At 37.4% G+C, this 27,635-nt stretch overlaps 1 protein-coding gene and 1 long non-coding RNA gene across 2 annotated transcripts in view; one reads left to right on the top strand and one right to left on the bottom strand.

Annotated features, from left to right (window-relative positions):
- Positions 1 to 16,250, top strand: part of pou1f1 (POU class 1 homeobox 1) — a 29,266-nt gene extending 13,016 nt beyond the window's left edge. The window contains 6 exon segments of the mRNA NM_212851.1: positions 4,883 to 5,032; positions 5,180 to 5,278; positions 10,296 to 10,541; positions 14,251 to 14,415; positions 15,804 to 15,864; positions 15,958 to 16,250. Of these exon segments, the coding sequence (NP_998016.1) occupies positions 4,883 to 5,032; positions 5,180 to 5,278; positions 10,296 to 10,541; positions 14,251 to 14,415; positions 15,804 to 15,864; positions 15,958 to 16,159 (923 nt within the window). The 3' untranslated portion in view covers positions 16,160 to 16,250.
- Positions 16,251 to 18,064: 1,814 nt separating this feature from the next.
- On the bottom strand, positions 18,065 to 21,523 carry LOC141376104 (uncharacterized). The gene is made up of 2 exons (XR_012385270.1): positions 20,733 to 21,523; positions 18,065 to 20,642 (listed from the first exon to the last, which is right to left on the bottom strand). It is a non-coding gene; the product is annotated as an uncharacterized lncRNA (long non-coding RNA).
- Between the last annotated feature and the right edge of the window lie 6,112 nt (positions 21,524 to 27,635).

Genomic DNA, 27,635 nt, shown 5'->3' with positions numbered 1-27,635 from the left:
TATTCATGACGGCATAAATGTATTATTCCTTTAAAAAAGTCACATATTGTGCATGTCTATTATCATACACACATTGTACTAAAGCGATTGTATGCGTTTGTATCTAAAAAAGTTCAATAATATTAATACATTTTCTCTTTGAACCATGAAATGAGCCTCCCATGCAGGTTTGAGCTACCAGAACTGTTGCTATGACAACAAATCTCAGATCAGTTTTGAAGAACGAAACGATCCTGGATTGTGTCAAATCGTCAATAACCAAATCCAGCTAATTGAATATAATGGGCATTGTAGCCTAGGGTAATGACACTCCACCAACACTATCAGCATGCTTAAAGGGTACCCATGGAAAAAAAAATCTACTTTTCAAGCTGTTTGAACAGACATGTGTGCAGGAATAATGTTTATACCGTCATATTGGGTGATATAAACAGACCCAGTTCTTTTTTTTTTTTTCAATTTAACAACATAAAAACAGTGGACCAATTGGAACGGTTTTGAGACCGACCGCAACTTGATGTAGGAGTGCACTTTACCTGCCCACCGATTGATTGACATCTGCGTATTAATATACGTATAACTATTAGTATAAGTATAACTGCGTCTCTGTAGTAACGTGTATTATCATATCAACAAGACAGAATGTGCGCAAAGCAACCGGCAATCCAATCATCATTAAACGTGATCTAGAGTGAGTTTTACGAGTTTATAATGTTTTTAAAACAGTGCATGTTTGTAATAAATGACAGCCATTTTACCATCTTTACTTTGTCAGCACAGCCGCGTGTCAGTACAATTATAAAAGATGACGATTCAATTCCAGTTTGTTGACATTAAATCAGGTTTATTTTGTACAACCCCTTCCACAGCGCCCCGACGAGGTCGCACTGAGGCGCTGTTTTTCCACATGTCAATGTTTATGAATAGATTACACCAAAAAGGACAAGTGTAATCTTGAAAAACTCTACATCAGTTTAAAGCTACATCCCCTAAGCACCCATTGCAGCTAGTTGTTTTTCAGTGGAAAGCTTATAAAGAATGTATTTGGTAAATTTGTGTAAGTTTTGCAGAAAAAGCTTATTAGATATGGCGTACATTTCATGTAATAACAACACACACATGCATTCATTGCTGTACACCACGATTTATTTTAAAAGGTAAGAGTCCACAGAAAAACATCCCATCAAACACATTTAGTCCACCGACACAATAGTGTTGAATTATGGATGGTTATTAATTTGTTTATGTCACCATTTGTGTCTGATATCTGTACAGCAGTGAATATTAACATGTAAGTTTAACAGTGCAAAGCAAGTGCTCACACCATCTGTGTGTGTGTCCACAGTGCGTGTGTGTGTGTGTGTGTGTGAACTTTGTAACGACATTGTGTGTGACTCGTTGTTGCAACTCCACAACAAAAGCATTACTCATACTCATTGGTAAAGTTCTTACTATTTCTCACAAACGTTATGGGGTCTGCTTCCTTCATGTCTGTCTGTTGTCTGAGGCAGCCAAGGGCGGAGATTGAGCTTCAGTACAACACCTACACTACCAGATGATGAAGATAAAACGAGGGTGGACATTTCAGCAAGACGATGTTCCCAAACACAGCCAAGGAACTCTCCGTTGGTTTCAGAAAATAAAATAAAGCTAACGGTATGGCCCAGCCAATCACCTGACCTGAATCCTGTAGAAAATAAGAACTAAAGATCAGAGTTTCTACACGAAACCCACTAAACCATCAAGATTTGAAGACTCTGTTGAAGTCTCAAAAAAGAGCTCACACCTGAGCAATTAATGCGACTCCATTATTTATACAGGAGACATCTTGAAGTAGACATTATTTAAAAAAAAAACCTTTTATGCAAAGCATAAAATACATTTCAGTAGTTCAATATTCTCTCGTTGTTGTTCCCTTGTTACCATTAATTTTTTTTCTTTTTTTTACTGTTTTTGTTTGTTTCAGCTTATTTGTTTGAGTTTTTACCAAAATGTGGGTCAGTTTCATTAACAGCATATTTTAAAAATATATTTACAAAAAAAAATAATAATAATCATAATGTGTTCAATACTTTACTCACTCTATTTAAAAAGAAAGTAAAACACTGATCAGATCCACACATTCATTTGCTGTTTCTCAGAAAGCATTTAATACTGCTGCGTTTTCTTCACCTAGCAGTGCCTGAAATTGTTTATGTAGAGGTCTGTTATTTTTAAGTCATTTTTAGTATTATTTAAGCTGAATAACTTCACCTGCTGTACAACAGTAAGCACACACTCTTTTTCACTCTGGGTAACCAACTTTCTGAATCTGCCAGTCTCGATGGCTAAGCTGTGCTCACTGAGTCAATATTTGGTCTGGATTTCTTTCTGCCAATCAAGAGATACTCTTCAAATTCACTCACTCACATTGTTTCAGCTTGTTCCCTTTTTCATTAGCAGTCACCACAGTGGATAAAATCGACAACAACTTTGGCATGTTTTACCAGTAGATACCCATGAAATAGCCAGAGAAATAATGTACAGTATAGAATATAAAGTTATGGTGCAGTGACAAAAAACGTAATATTGCGTATGACTTCCATGAGCTTGGAGGACTGCATCCATACATCTCTGCAATGACTCAAATAACGTAATAATAAAGTCATCTGGAATAGCAAAGAAAGCATTCTTGTGGGACTCCCAGAGTTCATAAAGATTATTTGGATTCATCTTCAATGCCTCCTCCTTTATATTACCCCAGACATACTTAATAATGTTCATCTCTGGTGACTGGGCTGGCCAATCCTAGAGCACCTTGACTCTTTGCTCTCAGGAACTGATGTGGAGGCTGGCGTATAAAAAGGAGCGCTATCCTGCTGAAGAATTTGCCCTCTCCTGTGGTTTGTAACGTAATGTGAAGCACAAATGTCTTGATACCTCAGGCTGTTGATGTTGCCATCCACTCTGCAAATCTCCTGCATTTCCCCATAATGAATGTAACCCCGAACCATGATTTTTCCTTCACCAAACTATCTGAATTCTACACCAAACTACACCAAACTAACTGATTTCTGTAAGAATCTTGGGTCTATGTTCTGTCAGAGTCTAGCAATAGAGTATATCAAGCCCAAACTAGTCATTACTACTCACAGATTACAGACTTTACATGTGTAGTCATTTATCTCTGTATCTTTGGTGACTATTCTAGTTTTGGGCAATTCTTTTTGTCTGTTTATCTCTTAAGACTTCTTTTAAACAGGCGCAAAACAAAATGTTTGCTCGGTTTATTGATGCATTTAGACTTCTAGCTGTAAAGCAGGATGGAACCTGTTAGTGATGTTGATTTGGGCTGTGCATCGATGGATCTGCTCTTCAATGTTTGGACTTTACGCAGTGACTGAGGGGATGTTTTTTTGGCTCAGGTTCAGTTCTTGGAATCTGAAGTACTGTAAAATGTAGCAATTCTGTGGGACTTGTTGTTGATTGCATCCAGAATTTGAGATGGAAATGCCAATGGATGTTCTCCTTTGTAGACATAAAATGTGTTTGCAAAATTTTGTGTAGGTCTTCAGTTGGACATCTGTACCCATAAGTAGTTTCCATGCAGCACAATGGGCAAAATTACCAAAGATGCTAAAGATTTTAGGCCAGATTGGAATTGCCAATTCAATATTTTACATTTTTCAATGTTATTCAGAACATTTAATGGTATTTTAAAAGTTTCTGAATCTTGATGTAATCATAAACAATGATGATCAACAGATAACATCTGTCTGTCTGTCTGTCTGTCTGTCCGTCCATCTGTCCAACCGTCCATCCATCCATCCGTCTTAGAGACCTGGATATTGACACACCTCTCGGCAACTGGGCTATGGAATTTCTGACTAACAGAACTCAGAATGTTAGATCAGGCCACATCTGCTCCACCACCGTCACAATCACCACTGGTGTACCACAGGGCTGTGTGCTGAGCCCCTTCCTCTACTCCCTTTTTACCATCCACTGTAGGCCTGTGAATAGATCCAACACCATCATCAAATTTGCAAATGACACCACAGTGATTGGTCTAATCAGCAACAATGATGAGACGGCCTACAGGGAGGAGATACAGCATCTGGCCACTTGGTAAACCCCGAGAATAATTTACTCCTTAACACCGAAAAGACCAAGGAGCTCATTGTGGACTTCAGGAAAGAAAGAACAGGCTCACATGATCCCATCCACATCAATGGGATGGCCATTGAGCCGGTCTCATCTTTCAAGTTCCTGGGGACCCACATCTCAAAGGATCTATCCTGGACCACCAACACCTTCAGCCTGGTCAAGAAGGCTCATCAGCGCCTTCAACTTAACTTAACAAGAACCAGCTTTCATCAGCTGTATTGGTGAACTTCTACCACTGCAAAATAGAAAGCACCTTGACCAACTGCATCACAGTCTGTTATGGAAGCTGCTCTGTTGCTGAGCATACGGCACTGTAGCTGGTGGTGAAAACCTGTCCAACGCATCACAAGCAAGCACTCCGTTAACATTCGCTCATGCTCACCTGTAAACTAATACTGCTCAGATCCCATGGTGACATAAAATTTCTTTAGTAGACTAACTCAAAAAAAATTTTGTTACTAAAAAATCTTTAGATAAAAAAAAAACACTGTTTAAAATTAAAGAACGTCGATAAAAAGTTTCTGTTTCAAAGTGATATTCTTTCTTGTGCTTTTTTCTTTTCCTTTTTTTTTCTTTTTTTTATCTATCTATCTATCTATCTATCTATCTATCTATCTATCTATCTATCTATCTATCTATCTATCTATCTATCTATCTATCTATCTATCTATCTATCTATCTATCTATCTATCTATCTATCTATCTCAAGTATAACTTATATTAGTGTCTTCTTTAGTCCCCTCAGGTCTCCCATTGGTCCAGTCGTCCAAGCGCTCTCATATGCACCTGTCCACTTCTGCTTTGGGCAATGCGTCAGCCAGCCTCCACTACCCGATGCCCCCATGTCACTATAGCAACCAGCAGACCACCTACGGCATGATGGCAGGTACGTCAAGTTGCAACTGCGTCAACCATTGCTCTTTTATGCATAAACATAATAAACACACAAGCATGCAGGCTTAATGTTGTGTGTGTGTGAGTGAAATGACAGTGTGGTGTATGTGTGTGTGCGTGTGTTTGTGTGCATCTCCAGCACAGGAAATGCTCTCTGCCAGCATCTCCCAGACCCGCATCCTGCAGACCTGCAGTGTACCTCATGCAAACATGGTTAATGGCGCCAACTCACTGCAAGGTACAGCCTGTGCTTAAATCTAGACTTTGAACCCCATGGCACCACCATTAAAGCGGACAGTTCACCCAAATATTTTAAATTGACTCATTATTTACTTCCCCTCAAGTGGTTGCAAACCATGAGTCTCTTTTTTTTTTCTTTCTTTTGAACACAAAATAAGGTATTTTGGAAAAAGCTGGAAATCTGTAACCATTAACTTCAATAGTAGGAAAAACTAATTCTATAGAAGTCAATGGTTACAGGTTTCCAACATTTTTCAAAATGTCTTCTCTTGTGTTTAACAGAAGAAAGTCATAAATGTTTAAAACAATGAAGGGTGAGTAAAATATGACAGAATTGTAATTTTTGGGTGAACTATCTGTTTAAGTAGTTAAAAATCAATTAAAATAAATCATTTTTTTCCCAGAATATGGTACTCTTATTGGAACTCTTTCATGTTATTTTCCCCATATGTTTTTGCTTCCATCTAGTGTCTGTAGTAGGAAATAACAAGAGTGTGAAACTTCATTCACTCAACGGCCACTTTATTCTTCCATTCGCAGACCTTGGTTTTATAGAATGGTTGTTTTTCGAGTTATTGTTGCCTTTCTATTAAAATGAATGAGTCTAGGCATTGTCCTCTGACCTTTGGCATCAACAAGACATTTTTTTTAACACAGAACATTGGTTTATTGTATTTGTATTGATTTGTTTTCCTCTGTAAACCCTTGAAATGGTTTGATACAAAAATCATAGCAGTTTCTGAAATACTTTACAATCTAAGTTACTTAAAGGGACCCAGTTTAGTTCACTCAAAACTGTAAATTCTGACATCATTTACACACTGTCACAAAGTTGTTTTATTTACTTTCTTTAAAACATTTTGAAGGAAGCTGGAAACTGGTAAGCATTGATTTAGAATTTTCTACTGTGGAAGTCAATGGTTACCGATTTTCAGTTTTCTTCAAAAATCAATTTGTGTTCAACAGAAGAAATTCATTTATTCATTCATTCATTCATTTTCTTTTCGGCTTAGACCCTTTATTAATCTGGGTTTGCCACAGCGGAATGAACCACCAACTTATCCAGCATGTATGCAGCGGATGCCCATTCAGCTGCAACCCATTTCTGTGAAACATCCATAAACACTCATTCACACTCATACACTAGGGATAATTTAGCCTACCCAATTCACCTGTACCGCATGTCTTTGGACTGTGGGGGAAACCAGAGCACCCAGAAAAAAACCCATGCACGCGAACACGGGGAAAACATGCAAACTCCACACAAAAATGGCAACTGACCCAGCCGAGGCTCGAACCAGCGACCTTTTTACTGTGAGGCTACAGCACTACTGTGCCACCGCGTCGCCAAAAAAGAAATTCATGAATGCTTTCATGTGAATATATTTAAATATATTTTCATTTTGGGGTGAACTATACCTTCAAATAGTCGCTCTTTTTTGTTCAGATGCTCGATTTGAACTACTGTATACAGTACAGCAGATCATCTTGACCAGTTCTAGTTGTTTCCATGTGACCAGTTGGTTAGATATTCACATTAAAAAGATGAGTTATATCCAAAAAAAAAGTGGCCTATGAATGTATTTATTTAGTTTTGTGCTATGTATTCCTATCTAGTTAGGTTAATTTATTAAATTTACCTCTTAAAATTCACATTTTATCCTTTATCTTTGCTTTTACTTGCTTATATCTAGTGTAAACATGAAGAAAGAACATGAAGATTCTACATGCAAAACTATAAATATGTGGAATTTTAATGTAACTGAAGGATTCCAGAATTATAGTCACAAAATTCAACTACCTTAAACATAATTGGTGCTAAAGAGAGTACCATGACAGGAGTACAGTACTATTTTGCACTAAAAATATCCAGCCACAAGAGGGAGATGGAGACCAATACACTTTTACTGTCAAACCCCAAATCAAGCCCCCGATATATATATATATATATATATATATATATATATATATATATATATATATATATATATATATATATATATATATATATATATATATATATATATATATATATATATTAATTAAATCATTATAGCAAGGGAGAAATTAATCCAAACAAGACATTTCTGCCATTATCTGACTTTTTCTAAACAAATCTATTGTTCTGTTGAACACGATAGAAGATATTTTAAAGAATGTTGAAAACCTGTAACCATTGAGTTCCATAGTATCCCCCACTAATATAGAAGTCAGTAATTACAGGTTAACCCTTACAGGTTATCCCTACATGGCTAAATTTCTAATATTCTACAAAATATCTGAATAAACAAGGGAAAAAATCGTATATTTGTGTGAACTGTTCCTTTAAATAAAAGCATGTTATTTAAGTGTAAACAGGGTTACCACTTTTAATACAAAAAGTAAAGGATGCATTCTGTAGCGGGGGCCACATCCCTAATCAAAGGCCCAATGTCAGTGGTCAGGACCGGATTAACCAGTTAAGCAATTCACACCCCTCGTCGTTTGATTGACAGAGACAACATAACTAAAGAGCTCAGCAGACAGCAGCATGAGTGGTGTATCTCGTAAGGTGCATGGCAACATCTATTGACCCAATCAATCGTAAACCCAGTTCAATTCCATCATCTGATGAACACATTCTTCTTTTTTCTCCAACTACATATCAGATTTTCCCTATTCATCACGAAGAAGACAAGTAGGAATCATTAATAAGTGTGTGTAATATGGAAGACTCAGATTCATAGAACTGGATTGGAGAGGTGTTATATCCAAATCATATGCATTATAAGTGTGTAGAAGTTATACATTTAAAATACCCTTAAATTTAAATTTTAGTACTGCTTCAGTGAACTTGAACAAGTATATTAAAATCCATTCATTTTCACTAGTTGTATTAGTATTTTTTTTCAAAGTATGCTTTGAATACTTTAAAAATAAGTTAAATCTTTATAGACTGCAAATATATGTACTGTATATAACTTACATAAAAATGAAGGCAATACATTACAGATTCATTTGATTTAACAAGTATTATATTTATCTTATTTTTTAATTCAACTACAGGGGTGCACACCTTAAAATATGTTGTCAGGAAAGTATGTCTTTCATTGAAATCTGTGTAAACAGATGCAGTCAGTCTTTCTCTTTTACAACTCTGCAGCAATGATATAGCTGATTTTATGTTTAATAGTGTGGTACACCTGCGTTAACTCAGCTGCTGTAACCTAGAGGAGAGGAGAAAATACTAATTAACCTAATTTTAAAGTGTGAAATTGATAACAGATTTTGGCTAAAATGTTTGTCATTATTTGCAGTAACACCTATCCAAACATGGAAACAGCAACATGGAAACGCTTACATAAACTAGCCACAAACATTAGCTAGTAAAGTTTTTAAATAGCATATTTCTAATTTAAAAATATGGAAAGTTGCAATTTACTAGTTTATTTTCTTTACATTGGCATTATGTTGTTTAGTACTGTATTAAATGTAATGTTTCATGTAATAAATTGATGCTTATGTTCCTTACTTAACCTCAACAAACAAATCATAATATTGCATTGGAATGTGATCCACTTACATTGTATTTATAGAATTTTTACAAATTTCAATTTGTGACCTCGTGTGTGAAAACCAGGCCAAATCTAATTTTAAAATAAAGACAATAATTTCACTGTGATTTCAGTTGACATGGTTTTACTCAGTTAATATTAAATACATTTATTTTATTAATTTCACAGACTGTTCTTTATTTCATGTAGAAAACAGTAAAAATAAATAAATAAATTACTCTAGCAAGATATTCACAGACTGGGCCACTGTCATTACCATGTCTGCATCGGGAGAGACTTGGGGTAAGAAGAACTGTCTGACTGTGCTTTGATTTTTGTGAGCTCTGTCATTGCGTTAATGCTGCTCTCCAGTGGCATGTTGTGGCAGGACAGACTCGCATGAGTCATGGCGTACTCACACTATGTACAGTTGCCTTAAACCGGGCCAAAGCACGCTTGTCCCCACTCCTGTCTCGTTATGTTGTTTAAGTCGTTTGATATGTCAAATATTTCGCCGAACAGATCAGTCACTGTTGACGCTCATAAAATTTTTTCCGGCTGCAGGAATTAGGAGCTTTGCTGAAGGTGCGCAGCTGTCATGCAGTGAGGGGTTTGAGTCTTTAATAATCTGCGACAGTTGGCGTTCACTGAACAGTAAGAATGATTAATTAATCCATATAAAACAGTCCAATAAAAGTCAAGTCTCGCTTTCAGTTTCAGGCTTAGGTGCATTTTGCACTCACACACAAGCGTACTGCGACAAAGCCCAAGTGAACTGCCCTCAGGCACACCTCTTCTAACCAGGCCTGGGCCGGCTAAGTAAACCGCTCCTGAGCCCGATTCAGAGCACTCTCACTTCTCAAATGATCCGGGAAACAGGCCTAGGCCTAGGTTCAGATGGCATAGTGTGAGTAGGCATACAGAATGCTCTCCGACAAATCGTGCAGTTGATAACAATTTCTAACACTCTGCAGCCAGGCATCTGTTTCCTCCCGCTCTCTGCGGTACTTTTGCAGTCACTTGCTTTGCCTTTTACAAAATTCAGTTTAATATAGTGCTAGTAGGAATGCTTTTTTTTTTTTTTAGAGAGAGAGAGAGAGAGAGAGAGACAGAGAGAGAAAGTGCTTCAACAGGTGCTTTTGGTATCATTTACCGGGGTTCAGGTGCTCTCTAAATAGACAGGTTTTTAGTAGTCGTTTGAAGGATACCAGTAAATCCGCAGTCCAAGTGGAAATGGGAATGAGATCATTCCTACACAGCATGGGACATTGAATTAAATATCTGATTGAATATTATACACTGCCCATCATCTTCAAAACATCAATCTGGCTTGTTTGATTCTGTTGAAGTTTACACAATGCAAATGTTGGTGCATTCAATAGTATTACAATCTCTTTTATTTAAAAAAAAAAAATGATGGTTTGCTTTCGTGTCTCTGAGATGGGATTATTAGGTATTATTCTCTTGATTTGTGTCCCGCAGGAGCTCTGGCTCCACGTCTCTACAAGTTCCCTGAGCACAGTTTGGCTGGAGGATCCTGTGCTTTGAGCCACGGCTTCGCTCCTCTTCCCCAGACCCTGCTAACAGATGAGCCCATTCTAGGAGACATCAAGCAGGAGCTGCGCAGGAAGAGCCGGACCCTCGACGAGACCCCCGACATGGACTCGCCTCAGATCCGAGAGCTGGAGAAGTTCGCTAATGACTTCAAATTAAGGAGGATCAAACTTGGTTTGTCTTTTGATTTCAGTTGCCCATTTTAAAAGTGTAGTTCACCAAATGTATATTTACTCCCCATTGACTCATCTTGTGTTTCGAAAAGTGTGGTTCTTTCATCGTTTGAACACAAAAGCAGACATTTCGAAGAATGTAAATCAGTAGCCATTGACTTTTATTTATAGAATTATTATTATTGAAATCAATGACTACTGGTTTCCAAACTTTCTCAAAATAAGAAAGAATAGTGGCGACGCAGTGGGTAGCACGTTCGCCTCACAGCAAGAAGGTCGCTGGGTTGCTGGTTCGATCCTCGGCTCAGTTGGAGTTTCTGTGTGGAGTTTGCATGTTCTCCCTGTGTTCGCATGGGTTCCCTCCGGGTACTCCGGTTTCCCCCACAGTCCAAAGACATCACTTGGTGTCTTCAGACATCATTTGATGTCCAAAGACATGTGGTACAGGTGAATTGGGTAGGCTAAATTGTCCGTACTGTACTGGATGTTTCCCAGAGATGGGTTGCGGCTGGAAGGGCATCCGCTGCTTAAAAACTTGCTGGATAAGTTGGCGGTTCATTCCGCTGTGGCGACCCCAGATTAATAAAGGGACTAAGCCGACAAGAAAATGAATGAATGAATGAAGAAAGAATAGTGGAGCGAGTGGAGCATGAGTAAATAATTTTACAACCACAAATCTGAAAAAGTTGGAAATGTATGGAAAACGCAAATAAAAAAAGAAAGAAGTGATTTCTAAATTAACTTTGACTTGTATTTCAATGCAGGCAATACAACAAACATTATTTTAAGTATTCCTCGTAATTTATTTATTTTTTAATAAACATGTTTTCCAATTTTAGTTCTTGCAACAAATCTTTTTAAAAGTTGAAACAGTAAAGCCTTTACCACTTTTTAATGTTGCCATTTCTTTTCACAACACTTAAAATACATTTAGGCACTGAAAACACCAAGTGATTAAGTGTTTCAGGTGTAATTTTGTCTCATTCTTCCTGCAAACAAGTCTTAAGGTGAGCAACAGTATAGGGTCTTCGTTGTCACATTTTGCAATTCAAAATGCACCACACATTCTCTATTGAAGACTGCAGGCCATCCAGTCAAGTACCTGTATCACCTCCCTTCACAGCCAGGACTGTGTAATGTGTGCAGAATATGGTTTTGCATTTACTTGTTGAAAGCATATTTGGAAATCACTACTTTTTTATTTGTGTTTTCCATACCGTCCCAACTTTTTTTCTTATTTGGGGTTGTAATTTTCTTGTAAACTATTAGTTTTGTTTATATTGTTAGCAGCAGTTTAATTTAGATTAATTGATTAGTTAGCGTCATGGTGGTCCAGTAGGTAGCACGACCGCCTCACAGTAAGAAGGTCACTGATTCGAGCATTGGCTGAGTCAGTTGGCATTTCTGTGTGGGGTTTGCATGTTCTCCCCGTGTTTGTGTGGGTTTCCTCCGGTTTCCCCCACAAGTCCAAAAACATGTGGTACAGGTGAATTGGGAAAGCTAAATTGTCTGTAGTGTATGTATGTGAATGAGTGTGTATGGGTGTTTCCCTGTGATGGGTTGCAGCTGGAAGAGCATCCGTTGCGTAAACATATGCTGGATAAGCTGGCGGTTCATTCTACTGTGATGACCCCAGATTATAAAGGGACTAAGCAGAAAAGAAATTGAATGAATGAATGATTAGTCATCCAACCTTTACCACACTGCTTTGTTTGTTCATTTACACAACATTATTATTTTTTTTATTTAAACCTTAAGGCCTATATAACTTTCAAAAGCAACCATAAAGTTAAATGAAATTTAGCGCACTAGACAAAGATAAAATTTAGCACGCATTAAAAACATTTATTATGGAAAAATAGGTGTATATTCTTAAATGCAAACTTAAAGATGCTGTATGTAAGTTTTTGACTATTCTAAAGCATAAAAATACCGTAAATATGTTTGCTGATATTTAAGAAACATGCCAAGTGAACATTCTTGTTTATCTGAAAAACAATGAGTCAGATATTCTGCTTTGAAAATGTGTTTCCCGTGCTGGAATACTCTCTTTGTTGTTTTTTTTAACCTGTCTAATGCCAGTTAAACCAATTATATTTCAGCACTCCGAGTTGCCTTGGTGGAAAACCACGCATTTCATTTATTCATTCAGAAAGGCTCTGAAAGCCTTATTGCTTATTATTAATATTGCGAACGTAAACATTAGGTGAGCAGGTTACACTGTAACTGCATATCCTAACACCATGCTTCACAACAAGATACGCATGAAGTGATAAGTAATCTGGCTGTTTGCACCAGACGAAATTTAAATACAGCCATACAGAAGCACAGAATATGCACTCACTCACAAAATGGTAAGGTTTATAATCTATTTAATACATATTAATCCTATTTAACATTATTAAATGTAGTTACTGAACCACCTGTTTAGTTCTAAAGTTTAATTTCAAGATGAGGTAAACTATCTGCTGCTGCTTTCAGTATATGGCAATATGTAAAATGGCATTCATACTCAGCTTGTTGGCATTTAACACTGAATAAAGCACATGAGGTTTACCTGAGGTGATCATTGTCATAGTTTTCTGTTGGTCACCTATGCGAATCAGAAGCCATTTATTTTATATCAATTTAAGGTGTTGGTTTGAACAAAAACTCCGTTTAATATGGAAATAATTCCATCTATTGCGTGCCGTTGCTGTTATGTAGAATATGGTTTAAATCCCTCGCTCCTGTTCTCAATCTGACAACCTGCGCTTCCGTTTGTTTTGATCCAGGAGTGCAATACCTAGTTCAACCACTGGGTGTCAAACTTACATACTGCATCTTTGATGTACACTATATTAGCAAACGTTTTTGGACACCCTTTCTCAATCACTGAAATCTGGTCTTCCAGTCATTTTCCTGCCACAGGTGAATGAAACCTAGGCATGAAGATCCTAGGGATAAAGACAGTTTCGTCAAACATTTGTCAGTTTCAACTTTCAGCAGAGTCAACTTTATTTGGTTTTAGATTAGCTAGAGAACAGTGTATAGAGAGCCTCATAGAGTGGGTCTCCATGCCTGAGCAGTTATAACCAAGCCTTACCTCATTAAGTGTAGGATGCAGTGGTATAAAGTCCCTAGTACACTTCTAAAGAAATCCAAAAACTGAAATTACTTCATTTAAAACTAATCTGGCCATGAATAAAGTTTGTTGTCTGCTCACCAGAACAAACTCCTTGGGGAAGCTTGTTTGACTCCTAAACAACTCTGAGCTACCATTGGTCCCTTACGATTATGCAATTGGATGGCATGTCCTGGAACTCTGCCTTCTTTGACCTGTGATTAATTCATATCACATATCCATGACGTTCAGGCAGGAGAGAAACATCTAACATAACAACAAGTTAGCAGCATGAATACACTGGAGAGTAAAACAGAACGTCATCAGAGGGTAAATTTGGTTGCAACCATTATTCACCTGCCAAACCAATGATTAAAGACCACAGATTATAGTTTACTAGATTATAGGAATCTTTTAGGACTTTCCTAAATATGTCTCAGATGACCAAATTGTGGCCAATATGAGCTAAGCTTTAGAGAATTAAAATGATAATAATCATTTAGCAAAACATTCGGCTTGTGCAAGAAAATGAATATTATTCCTATTAATCCACATTCTTCTTTCTCTGCTAGTAAAACGTCACCTAACTTTAATCTTTGACTGTCAGGTTACACTCAAACCAATGTGGGTGAAGCTCTGGCTGCAGTGCACGGCTCCGAATTCAGCCAAACCACAATCTGCCGCTTCGAGAACCTGCAGCTCAGCTTTAAAAACGCTTGCAAACTCAAATCCATCCTGGCGAAATGGCTGGAGGAGGCAGAGCAGGCCGGCGGTGAGTCAGACTGCAGGAACAAAGTTATTATATGAGCTTTTGTGGTTCCATGAAGAAACAATGATATTTTCATTCAACAAATGCATTGTTTTAGAGTAAAACACTTCTTTAGTGTATCAAGGATTATTAATTATAAATATCATTAACATTAATAGGGTCAATGGCTGCAAAAGACTTGATTTTGATGAAAACCAAATATACATATATATATATATATATATATATATATATATATATATATATATATATATATATATATATATATATATATATATATATATATATTCAAAATTATTATATATAAAATTATTTATATATAACAATAAAATTATTATATATAAATTACCACCATTATACCATTACCTCTGAATTTTTCAATTGAAACATCACATATTGTATGATATGAATAATTATGTATCAAATAATTATTAATAATTCATATTATTCTTTTTACATTTTGTAATGCACTTGTCTTTTATTTTTTGTAGTTTATTGTTTTATTTACTTTTTCTTCATTTTATTAGGATTATCAATGATTATTATTATTATTATTGTTATTTTTGTTATCTTTTAATATTTTTTTCTGACTTGTTTAAATTCTTTTCATGAAAACATATGGCTGAATTCAATATTTTACCTTAATGATTTTCTTTTTATTGTTAATTGATTTTTTGTTTACATTTTGTTATAAAACAATATATTTTTTATTTTTTATATCTTCTACTGCATTTCTATTTATTAACAAAATTGTGTTTTTGTTGTTGTCATTATTTTATCCTTTTTTTAATTTTCTTTTTTTTTTTTGCAGTTTTCATTTATTTGTTTTTATTACGTATAGGAAAGAATTATTCCATTTTTCATGAAAAAATAAAAAGGCAAATGTTGTTATTTTCTTTAAATAATGTTTGAATTTTTAATGTTATATCACACAATTTATATTTACATTTTTATTATTTTATTTTAAGCATTTTGCTTTTTTTTTTTTTTGTCATTTAATATTTGTCTTTTTTTTTTTGTATGTTGCCTTATCTTTTTCCTCTTAACTGTGTAAGCATAAAAAGGGAATCCACAAGAAGTTCTTTATAGTGTATGGTGATTCTTTAGCTTATTGAAAGTCTTCAAATGTTCTTCACACTAAGAAAAAAAAATGACAGAAATGTTCTTTGTAGTGGGACTAAGCTGAAAAGAAAATGAATGAATGAATGTTTTTTGTGAAAATTGTCATTTCATGTTGTCACTGCAAAATCTCTATTTTAATTTAAACCCCTTTTTTGTCATCAAGCGTGTATTAATTTATTCATTTCCCACCACCAAACCATCATCCCAGAGCAGTCGATGCTAAACTAAAAGAGAACACTCAGCTAACAGCAATCTGTGCTTCTCATCAGCTCTTTTTAATGAGAAGATGGGTCTGCACGAGCGCAAGCGGAAGCGCAGAACCACCATCAGGTAAACGGATGGGGGATTAGAAAACAAAAGCCATTAAATCAGCAGCTCAAGCGCTAATGATTCGCTAATGAATTCCTCATTTTCCCGGCTCAGTCTGGGGGCGAAGGAAGCGCTGGAGCGGAGCTTTGTGGAGAAGAGCAAGCCGTCGTCTCAAGAGATCGTGCGAATGGCCGAGGGTCTGCATCTGGAGAAGGAGGTAGTCCGAGTCTGGTTCTGCAACCGCCGGCAGAGGGAGAAGAGGGTCAAAACCAGCCTACATCACAGCTCCTTCATGACCAAAGACTGCAGAGCCTAAGAGAGAAAGAGACAGGATTTATTACACAGACACACCAAAGAGCACATGCACTGTACAAATTGCAGAATTCCACAAATTCATTCATGTTGTCCCAACACAAATCTATTACGTTAATGTAACACATTTAAGTGGATTGAACATAAAACAATTACGCTTCCCAAACAAATCTCCAGAATTGTGTTGTTTTAGCTTATTTTACGAGCAGCAAAAAATCTTGTGCGTGTGTGTGTGGACATCTTTGTATTTATGGGCGTACTCACACTATGCTATCCGAATCGCACCCAGGCCTGTTTCCCGGATCGTTTGAGAAGTGTGAGAGCGCTGAATCGGGCTCAGGCACGGTTCACTTGGCCGCCTCTGGCCTGGTTGCAAGAGGTGTGCCTTAGCATGGTTCACTTGGGCTTTGGTGCGGTACGCTTGTATGTGAGTGCAACGCGCCTAAGCCCGAAACTGAAAGGGAGACGTGACTTTTAAGGGACCGCTTAATATGGATTCTTTAATCATTCTTACTGTTCAGTGAACGCGTACTGTCGTGGTTTATTAAAGACGCAAACCTCTCACTGCACGGCAGCTGCGCACCTTCAGCAAACCTCCTAATTCCTGCATCACAAAGACTTTATGATTGTTTAGGATCATCAAAAGTGGCTGATCTGTTCGGCTAAACATTTGACTGCGTGTCATTGCATATCAAACGACTTAAACGATACAACTAAAGAAATCTCCACTGTGCTGAGCGAGAGCGCTTACTGAAGCGTCGATGACGTAAGCGTGCCCAGACCTGAATGTAATGGAGTGCGGGCCATCAGGGAAGATGAGAGGGGGGACAAGCGTGCTTTGGCCTGGTTTAAGGCCACTGTACATAGTGTGAGTACGGCCTATGTCACCCTTTACGATATCTGAATGTTGTCTGTAGATTTAGCGAATCAGACAGTAGGGTTCTATAAACAATTTTCTTTCTTTTTTGTGTGTTTTGACCTATTTTTTTTTATTACAACTGAGCTCTGAATACTGTCACTGCATTTACTCTATAATGACATTGATGCTGGATGTATGCATTATTTAATTTAAATGGGAAATTAAATTTAATTTTAATTTAAAGTTATTTTAATTTAAAGTATTATGATTTAATAATTATTTCAGTTTATTTCCTTGTGATCATGTTTATGTGTTATTTAAAGTAGATTAGCTATAAATGGACAATCACTGCCTCCCCCCACATTCCACACTTTCATATGGTTATCACCCGCGGTGTGGGTAGACAGGTCTTTCTAGCTGCAGGACCGGATGGCTGTTGCCTGCATCAGACTATCTCTACATCCTCTGTTGCTTTGTTTATGTGTTTATGTCATAGGTCTCAAACTCAATTCCCAGAGGGCCGCAACTCTGCACAGTTTTGCTCCAACCCTATCAAACAAAGCTGATCCAAATGATCAGTGTTCAAAAGAGTCATGAACACCTTGGATCAGCTGTGTTTGATCAGGGTTGGAGCAAAACTGTGCATATCTGTGGCCCTCCAGGAATCCAGTTTGAGACCTATGGTATATGTGCTTGCTGCTGGGGCTTTTTTCCCCCCGTTCTCATACTGCTCTATAAGAACAGTCTGGGATGGGCTTTTTTATGAATTATTTAAGTTTACTATTAGAATATTTAATCATTTATAAATGTTGAAAGTTTTAGATTTTAGAATGTAAATAAAGTAAGATTGTGTTCCAGCAGTCTGTGTTTATGTAGTCCAAGAAGGTCCCCTGCAGAATAGGTAGAAACCACCCAGAGCATCAGGTACCCACTTGTTTTTTTTTTGTTTTGTTTTTTTAAATATAAAAAATTTGTTTTTGTTATATTATGAATAAAGACAAAAAAAGTACATTTTGTGTGTGATTATTGTTTCATTAAAATGAGCAGAAATCCTGGTCCCTTCTTGGCCAGTATAGACCAACAGTCCCCTTATAGTAACATAGACATGTGTGTGTATGAGTACACTCAGCCTTGGAACAGATTGTACTTTAAGTGTGTGTGTGTGTTCAATCTATTTGATTGTGGAACTGTTTCACAGGTCTGGAGTCAGCTCTAAACAGTCTAGTGTATGTCTGACATTTATATGCTTAAGACATTGTTCAGAATTGTACGCACGCACCCACCTGGAAATTTTTCTAGTCTATCTGTGTTTTAACCAATCAATATGTATGACGCAGTTAATGACATTATGTGAGAGTAAACTTGTTATTGATTTGTGATTGTAAGCAGAGCAGTCTAGGAACTACTGATGAAACTGCAAACAATCTTCAGTAAACTTTATTTATTTAAATCTCTGACTCTGACTCTTCTTTTTCTGACAGACTGATCTTTATTTGGGTTAAAACTGTAAATAACCTCTACAGATTGGTGGAGGATGTGTGGCATGTGTTTACTAGTGATTTCTCAATCAACAAAAAGAAAGGTAGGTAGATTTAAATTATTATATAGACTAGGGGTTGTCTGTAAGTAGTGGTTAGTAACGGAATGCTATGTGGGTCTCATTCAGACGTGAATGAAAGGCATCAGTGGATTCACAAAATGTGTGTGGAATCCCATAGAGAGCTGGTTTTTCTAATGGTTAAATGTAGACCGTTTTATTTACCCAGGGAGTTCACATCCACCATTGTAGCTGCTGCTTATATTCCTCCTGATGCTGATGCCAAGCTTGCTATGATTGAACTTCATGCAGCCATCAGCAAACAACAGACTGCTCACCCCGAGGCTGCTTTTATTGTTGCGGGGGATTTTAATCACTCAAACATAAAGACAGTGCTCCCCAAATTCCATCAAAACATTTTCGACCACACAAGGGGAAACAAAACCTTAGACCATGTTTACACAAACATGGCTGAAGCATACACTGTGACCCCCCTCCCCCACTTGGGCCAATCAGATCACCTTTCTTTGTTCCTCACTCCCAAGTACTCACCACTCATCAACCATGTGAAGCCATCAGTGAGGACCATCAAAGTGTGGCCAGCAGGGGTAGACTCCACACTACAGGACAGGTTTCAACACACAGACTGGAATATCTTTGCTTCCCTGGCCACCTGTGGCTCTCACACAGACATTGACAGTTACACTTCCTCTGTTCTGAAATGCATCAACACCACCATAGACAGTGTTACAATCCAGAAACAGATCACTACAAACCCGAATCAGAAGCCATGGATGAACAAGGAGGTGCACCTCCTGCGGAAGGCACGCAACACTGCCTTCAGATCAGGGGATGCACAGGCCTACAGCACTTCCAGGGCTAATCTGAAGAGGGGAATCAAAAAGGTCAAGCACTGTTACAAGCTAAAGCTAGAGGAGCACTTTTCCAACTCTGATCCTCTGTGCATGTGGCAGGGCATCCAGGTCATCACCAACTACAAACCCAGCCAGATCACACCCACAGCCACAAATGTCTCTTTCCTGAATGAGCTAAATGACTTTTATGCCCGCTTTGAAAGAGACAATAAAAAACCTACACCAGGATCACTTCCTCAACCGACCACTCACCTATCACACTCACCTCCTCAGAAATCTACACCGCACTCAAGGTCGGATCAATGTGCGTAAGGCTGCTGGATCAGACGGTATTCCTGGGCGCGTCCTCAAAGCATGTGCAGAACAGCTCGCTGGGGTATTCACAGACATTTTCAACCTGTCGCTTAATCTAGCAGCTGTGCCAGCATGCTTTAAAATCACCTCTATTGTGCCAGTGCCCAAACATTCCAGCCCAACATGCCTGAATGACTACCGCCCTGTAGCACTCACACCCATCATCATGAAGTGCTTCGAGCGGTTGGTCCTGGCACATCTAAAAGACTCTCTGCCATCCACACTGGACCCACATCAATTTGCCTACCATGGCAACAGGACCACAGAAGATGCAGTCTCCATAGCACTGCACTCTGTACTCACACACCTGGACAATAAAAACACTTATGCACGAATGCTGTTTGTGGACTTTAGCTCAGCATTCAACACTGACATACCCTGCAAGCTAATGATCAAACTTAGAGACTTGGATATTGACACGCCTCTCTGCAACTGGGTTATAGACTTTCTGACTAACAGACCTCAGATGTTAGATCAGGCCACATCTGCTCCACCACATTCACAATCAACACTGGTGTACCACAGGGCTGTGTGCTGAGCCTCTTCCTCTACTCCCTTTTTACCATCGACTGTAGGCCTGTGAATTTTTGCAGATGACACCAAAGTGATTGGTCTAATCAGCAACAATGATGATGCGGCCTATAGGGAGGAGATAAAGCATCTGGCCACTTGGTGCACTGACAATAATTTGCTCCTTAACACCAACAAGACCAAGGAGCTCATTGTAGACTTCAGGAAAGGACAAACAGACTCACATGATCCGATCTACATCAATGGGATGGACGTTAAGCCGGTCTCGTCCTTCAAGTTCCTGGGGACCCATATCTCAAAGGACCTTTCCTGGACCACCAACAACTCCAGCCTGGTCAAGAAGGCTGACCATCACCTATTTTTCTTAAGGCAACTTAACAAGAACCAGCTTTCATCAGCTGTCTTGGTGAACTTCTACCACTGCACAATAGAAGCATCCTGACCAACTGCGTCACAGTCTGGTATGGAAGCTGCTCTGTTGCTCAACGTACTGCAGCGGGTGGTGAAAACTGCCCAACGCATCACAGGGACCACACTGCCTACCACTCAGGACATCTAGAAGAAACACTGTCTGCGTCGAGCACACAGTATTCTTAAAGATTCTTCTCACCCTGATCACAGAATGTTTTCACTTCTGCCTTCCGGCAGACGCTTCAGGCTCCCCCGGACAAAAACTAGCAGACTGAGGAACAGCTTTTTCCCCAGAGCTGTCTCCCTTTTGAACTCTACCCCTCACTGACTCTTTTGCTCCCCTAATACACCCCCCACTCTCCTCTAACTTATACTCCTCACAATCACTGCCCTGTTTAACATTTGCACATTTAAAATTTGCAGATCTCTTACACTATATTGCACTGATTCATATATTTGAACTGTACATACCTACTGCACATGGACATTTGTAATTATGTACACACCCACTGTACATATACATCTGTAATTATGTTTATCTATCTTCACACTTCTGACTTTTAATAGCAACCTGTACATATATTCATTTATTGTAAATCTCTTTTCATAGCTTATACAACCTGTATATAATGTTCATAATACACCCATCTGTAAATATCACCATAGTTTTTCTATAACTGCACTTTACAACTTATACCTGTATCCTGCACTTGCTGCTATTGCACTGCTGGTTACACCTAAACTGCATTTCATTGCATTGTACTTGTACATGTGTAATGACAATAAAGTTGAATCTAATCTAATCTTATCTAACAGTAATTGAAAGGTGTTCCTCCTCCACCCAGAGTTAAGTACTCAGCTGATAGGTGTGTAAGAGGCTTTTGAAAACATTCTAGAGGATAAAACTTGGTTTTGTTTTTAGTAGTGACTAAATTAACTCAGAGAGCGTTATAAGTTCCACCACTGCTATCTTCCTTCTTCATAGACAAGGGCATGCCCGGCATTAAGAAAAGTGTAGATCAGTTTATTAAGGAAAGAAATAATTGACCAAAAATAAAATTATAATAGAGCTCCATTAGATGGGGTGGAGCAGTGGCGCAGTAGGTAGTGCTGTTGCCTCACAGCAAGAAGGTCGCTGGTTCGAGCCTCAGCTCATTTGGCGTTTCTGTGTGGAGTTTGCATGTTCTCCTTGCGTTCAAGTGGGTTTCCTCCGGGTGCTCCGGTTTCGCCCACAGTCCAAAAACATGCAGTACAGGTGAATTGGGTAGGCTAAATTGTCCGTAGTGTATGAGTGTGTGTGTGTGTGAATGTGAATGTTTCACAAAGATGGGTTGCGGCTGGAAGGGCATCCGCTGCGTAAAAAACTTGCTGGATAAGTTGGCGGTTCATTCCGCTGTGGCAACCCCAAATTAATAAAGGGACTAAGCCGACAAGAAAATGACTGAATGAATGAGATCCATTAGATAGTAGTGGTCAGATAAGATACCTAGACCTATCAGGGCGATGTGGATTGATCAATGATGCACCAGGAGCAATCTCGAAAAAAATATGACCCTAACTGGATTGGACCGGTCTGGACAGTTTCCACATCTTGGGGATGATTTGCAGATTTATCAAGCAGAAGCCAAGCGCTGTTGGTAAGATTGTCCTCTCAATTTCTTGCTGATTTTTGTGTTAAAATCTGATATAAAATGACAGAGAAATAAAGTAGCATGCTTGGTCTCGATAAGAATATTAAAATAGAAGAGAACAAAATGCAGTAAATCGCTTAGCTAAGCTTAACAGATTTTAAGAAAGATTATTCTTTCTTTGTCATTTGATTGTGATTGAAAAGCTAGAATCTAAATGTTGAATGTTTAGTAGCAAAAAAAAAAAAAAAAACACGCACACACACACATGCATGCACGCACACACAGCACAGTAACATTTTATGGGAATAAAGAATAGCTTATGTTTTCTCTTAGAAGATACAACTCTGTGTGACTGCACTGTTATCTTGGTTTGGCCCTCACAATGACTTAGAAAGAGACACGTCTGAATAAAAAATATGCCATATAAGCTTTATGGTTGGATTTACAGAGGGGATCGAAAGTTTGGGCACCCCAGGTAAAAATTTGTATTCATTTGCATAAAGAAGCCAAGGAAAGATGGAAAAATCGCCAGAAGGCATCAAATTACAGATTAGAAATTCTTTTAATATGTCAAAAAAGTTAGATTTTATTTCCATCATATACACTTTCAAAATAACAGAAAACAAAAAAATGGCGTCTGCAAAAGTTTGGGCACCCTGCAGAGTTAATATCTTGTACTGCCCCCTTTGGCAAGTATCACAGCTTGTAAACGCTTTTTGTAGCCAGCCAAGAGTCTTTCAATTCTTGTTTGAGGTATCTTTGCCCATTTTTTCTTACAAAAGTCTTCCAGTTCTTTGAGATTTCTGGGCTGTCTGTGTGGTGGTTTTCTCTTTTCTTCAATGATCAGCAAAGTCAAATGGTTTTGATTTCAGAAGAGTTCTTTATTGTCGACAACAAAGGAGAACTTTCAGGAGACCCCCAGTAGAATCTCTGTCTGAAAAATTTTGCCTCACTAATGTGCTGGCCTGTTTAAATACACTTTGACAACAATTGTTTTCCTTTGTTCTCCATATATTACACAAGATCCCTCCTAGTTTAACCCCTGACCCCAAATTCCACCTCTGACATCTGTTTCCTGAGACACCTCAGGCTTTTTTACCACTCTCTTTTCATCCTTTTTTTATGACCCTTAGTTGTTTCCTCAGGCCATTTCCCCTTACTCACTCTACATAACACTTTAATTTTTTTAATGGTATGCAAGTCTACAAACAGATTATACACGTACAATTTGAATATATAGATTAACTTCACATTTTAAAGAATATAAAATCCACTTCATCTGTCACGCACTGCTCTTTTAAGGTCTATCCATAGATTTTCAATAATGTTGAGGTCAGGAGATTGTGAAGGCCATGGCAAAACCTTCAGTTTACACCTCTTGATGTAATCCATTGTGGATTTTGAGGTGTGTTTAGGATCATTATCCATTTGTAGGAGCCATCTTCTCTTTAACTTTAGCTTTTTTTACCATCCAAAATTTGCTGAAATTTTATTTAATCCATTTTTCCTTCTACTCGTGAAATGTTCCCTGTGCCACTAGCTGCAATACAACCCCAAAGTACGACTGAACCACCTCCATGCTTAACAGTTGGACAGAGGTTTTTTTCATTTAATTCTGTGCCCTTTCTTCTCCAAACGTACCTTTGCTCATTCCGGCCAAAAAGTTCTATTTTAACCTCATCGGTCCACAGAACTTATTTCCAAAATGTATCAGGCTTGTCTACATGTTCATTTGCAAAGTTCAAACGCTGTTTTTTGTGGTGATGATGTTGAAGAGGTTTTCTTCTGATGACTCTTCCATGAAGACCATATTTGTACAAGTATCTCTTTATAGTGGAATAGTGTACCACAGTTCCAGTGTCTGCCAGATCTTTCTGGAGGGATTGTGCAGTCAAACGTGGGTTTTGACTTGCTTTTCTCACAATCCTACGAGCTGTTCTGTCTGATATTTTTCTTGGTCTTCCAGATCTTGCTTTAACTTCAACTTTTACATTTGCTATCTTCTTATAGCCTTCTCCTGCTTTGTGAGCATCAACTATTTTCAGTTTCAGTTTTCTAGACAACTGCTTAGAAGAACCCATGATGCTGATTGTTGGGGCAAGGTCAGATGAGTTTAATGAGTTTGGGCATTTAAAACCTTTGAGACTGACATCACCTGGTCTTTCCAGACAATGATTGAGAACAATCCATGACACTTTCAGGTCTCAGCTTTTCAAAGGGGGAATTGCATGCTATAAACTCTGCAGGGTGCCCAAACTTTTGCAGACACCGTTTTTTTTGTTTGTTTTCTGTTATTTTGAAAGTGTAAATGATGGAAATACAATCTAACTTTTTTGACAAATTAAAAGAATTTCTAATCTGTAATTTGATGCATTCTGGAGATTTTTCTATCTTTCCTTGGCTTCTTTATGCTCATTAATACAAATTTTTACCTGGGGTGTCCAAACTTTCGATCCCCTCTGTATATATTTTTAATAATAAAAAAGTAACATAAATGGGGGTTTCAAATATTAATTTAATGGATGCAGTTAACCCCTGAAAGATCTAAGAACTATTGTTGACTGTAAAAGCACTAACTTTGAAAATGTATGTGTATGTGCCATCAATCAGTCTCTTCTTGTCTCGTTTCTTTCTTTGAATAAGCGGGACTTGAACGCGAGTAAGATAAGACAGTCCAGTGATGTCATTTTCGAAAATGTTCAATAACAACTTAACTGAACTATACTATACGGTCAAAAAAACTGACTTGCTTCCATCTTCATGACACAACTTTTTCCTTCCTGGAAGTGACATCAGCATATACTCTATATTAAAAATGTATTATTATTTAGTACAATATTTTTAGTTTTTTTAATAAGTTTTGCTTTTCACATTGTTATTAATTTAACATTAAAAAAAAACAACAACTGATGGCTCCTTTTGTATGTCAACTCTGTTTTATGTTTTAGGATGGGCTTGAGTAAAAAGCGATTACAATGAAATTATGTTATTGAAGGTAATGTTGTGTTTAATGTATGTTTACAATTAGTAAACATGCATTTACAGTTCTGGATTGCTCAAAACACTCTCTCTCTCATTTGATGTCAGCTAAGAGCTGCTATCTGCCGGTTCCATAACAATCGATAAGTGTATTCAGTTGGAAATCACAAACACTGAGATGTAGAGTAAAAGAAATGCTAAAATGAATACAGAAATTCTACATTTTAATTTGTATGCACTGATAGAGGTATTAGTAATTAAACATTAAATTTAACAAATAATGAGCTTGCAAAAAGCATTTTTAAAACACTAATATACCCCCTGAGCTATAGAGCTATATGGCTTTCATGGTTCTTGAATGCACTTTCCCAAGTTGCAGAAAATACCGGATCAAGAAGGAAGCCTGTACAGAAGTTTGCAGTGTGAGTGGCAGTTGACCGGTGGGCACGAGGCACGTCGTGATTTTGCCAAGTGCTAGTTGCCCTGAGACCCACATTTTTTATGATGACCCAGGGACAACAACTTCATTAGCCAATCAAATGACATGACGTCATCATTTTGTGCACCCTGCATAGCCCGCAAAAAAAAAAAAAAAAAAAAAAAACACACACACACCTGCATTTTTACCAGTGAACAAGACAAGTGAAAAAGGTAAGACTACAAGTTTTTTTCCCCTATTAATTTAAGTTACAGAATATTAACAAAATTAATGTTTGTTTATGGATTTGCTCTTTTTTTCTAGATTAGCAAACATTTAACTTTTGTTTGCTTCGACAAGTTAGCCTGATTAGCCTCCATACAAGTCTAATGTTAGATTAATGTGCTCTTATGTCCTTTCTGGCTCAAATTAAAACAAGATAACAAATTGATTTTTTTTTAATAGTAGGGAAGGGCGATACCACATTTTTTAAAAATTTAATACGATACTAATACATTTTGTAAAAATTGTTACGATACCGATAACGATATCACTTACTATTTAAAATGTTAATGTACTTTTTCTAAATAATGCTAATTAAAAAAAAATATATATTACATATAAATATACATACACGCACGCACGACTATATTGCACATGCACACTGCACAGATACATACACACTTATATTTACTCTTATTCACCTATTGATAATGAGAAAGAGAGAGCTTATTTATTATTACTTGACAACTTGACAATTACTATTTATTATTATAATACTATCACATGCTGTGTTTACTATGAGAGAAAGAGAGAAAGAGAGAGAGAGAGAGAGAGAGAGAGAGAGAGAGAGAGAGAGAGAGAGGTTTGCCTCCTTTAAAACTCTCCTATAATGTCTTTTGTCAGACAGAGGGAGACTGAGCAGAGGAACACAGGGCAGCTTATTTTTGTTCCGCTTATAAGTTAGGGTGTGTAGTCTGTAAGTGTTTATAAAGGCTGCTTGTATTGTTGCTGTGTATGACTTTCTTATCACAAATATTGCTCGTGCAACAGTTTTGCATGCTGTGTTATCTCTCAGCCATCATGTCATTCCATTATGCAAAAGTGTGTGACTGGCGTGTGTGTAGTACGTAAGTACTGAAAGGCACATGATTGCTCACGTGACGTTCTTTGCAGATTGATTGGTGTAACGTCTTGTATAAAAAGCGTCACATTGCTTAAACATTTAGTTATGCAGAAATTATTAAAATATAGTTGAAATATCGATACTTAAAAAAAAACAAAAACATCGAAACCAAATAAGAAGCTTCTGAGTATCAATATATCAATACTTGAGGTCAGGTCATCAACACTGATTTATTATCATCATTAATATGTTGACCTCAGGTCATCATTAGTGATTTATTAAAGCATTAATATGTTGACCTCAGGTCATCATCGCTGATTTATTAATATCATTAACATGTTGACCTCAGGTAATAATCGCTGAGTTATTAATATCATTATTAGGTTGACCTAAGATCATCATCGCTGATTTATTAATGCATAAATTTGTTGACCTTAGGTCATCATTGCTGATTTATCAATATCATTAATATGTTGACCTCAGGTCATCATCATTGATTTATTAATGCATGAATATGTTGACCTCAGGTCATCATTGCTGATTTATTAATATCATTATTATATTTACCTTTAGGTCATCATCGCTGATTTATTAGAGCATTATGTTGACATCAGGTCATCATCTTTGATTTATTAATATCATTACTATGTTGACCTCAGGTCATCATCGCTGATATATTAAAATTATTAATATGTTGACCTCATCATCATGGCTGATTTATTAACATCAAGTTGACCTCAGCCAGGTCATCATCGCTGT

Source organism: Danio rerio, chromosome 9, assembly GCF_049306965.1.
Source record: "Danio rerio strain Tuebingen ecotype United States chromosome 9, GRCz12tu, whole genome shotgun sequence".
NCBI lineage: Eukaryota > Metazoa > Chordata > Actinopteri > Cypriniformes > Danionidae > Danio > Danio rerio.
This window is presented reverse-complemented; position numbering and strand designations above follow the sequence as displayed.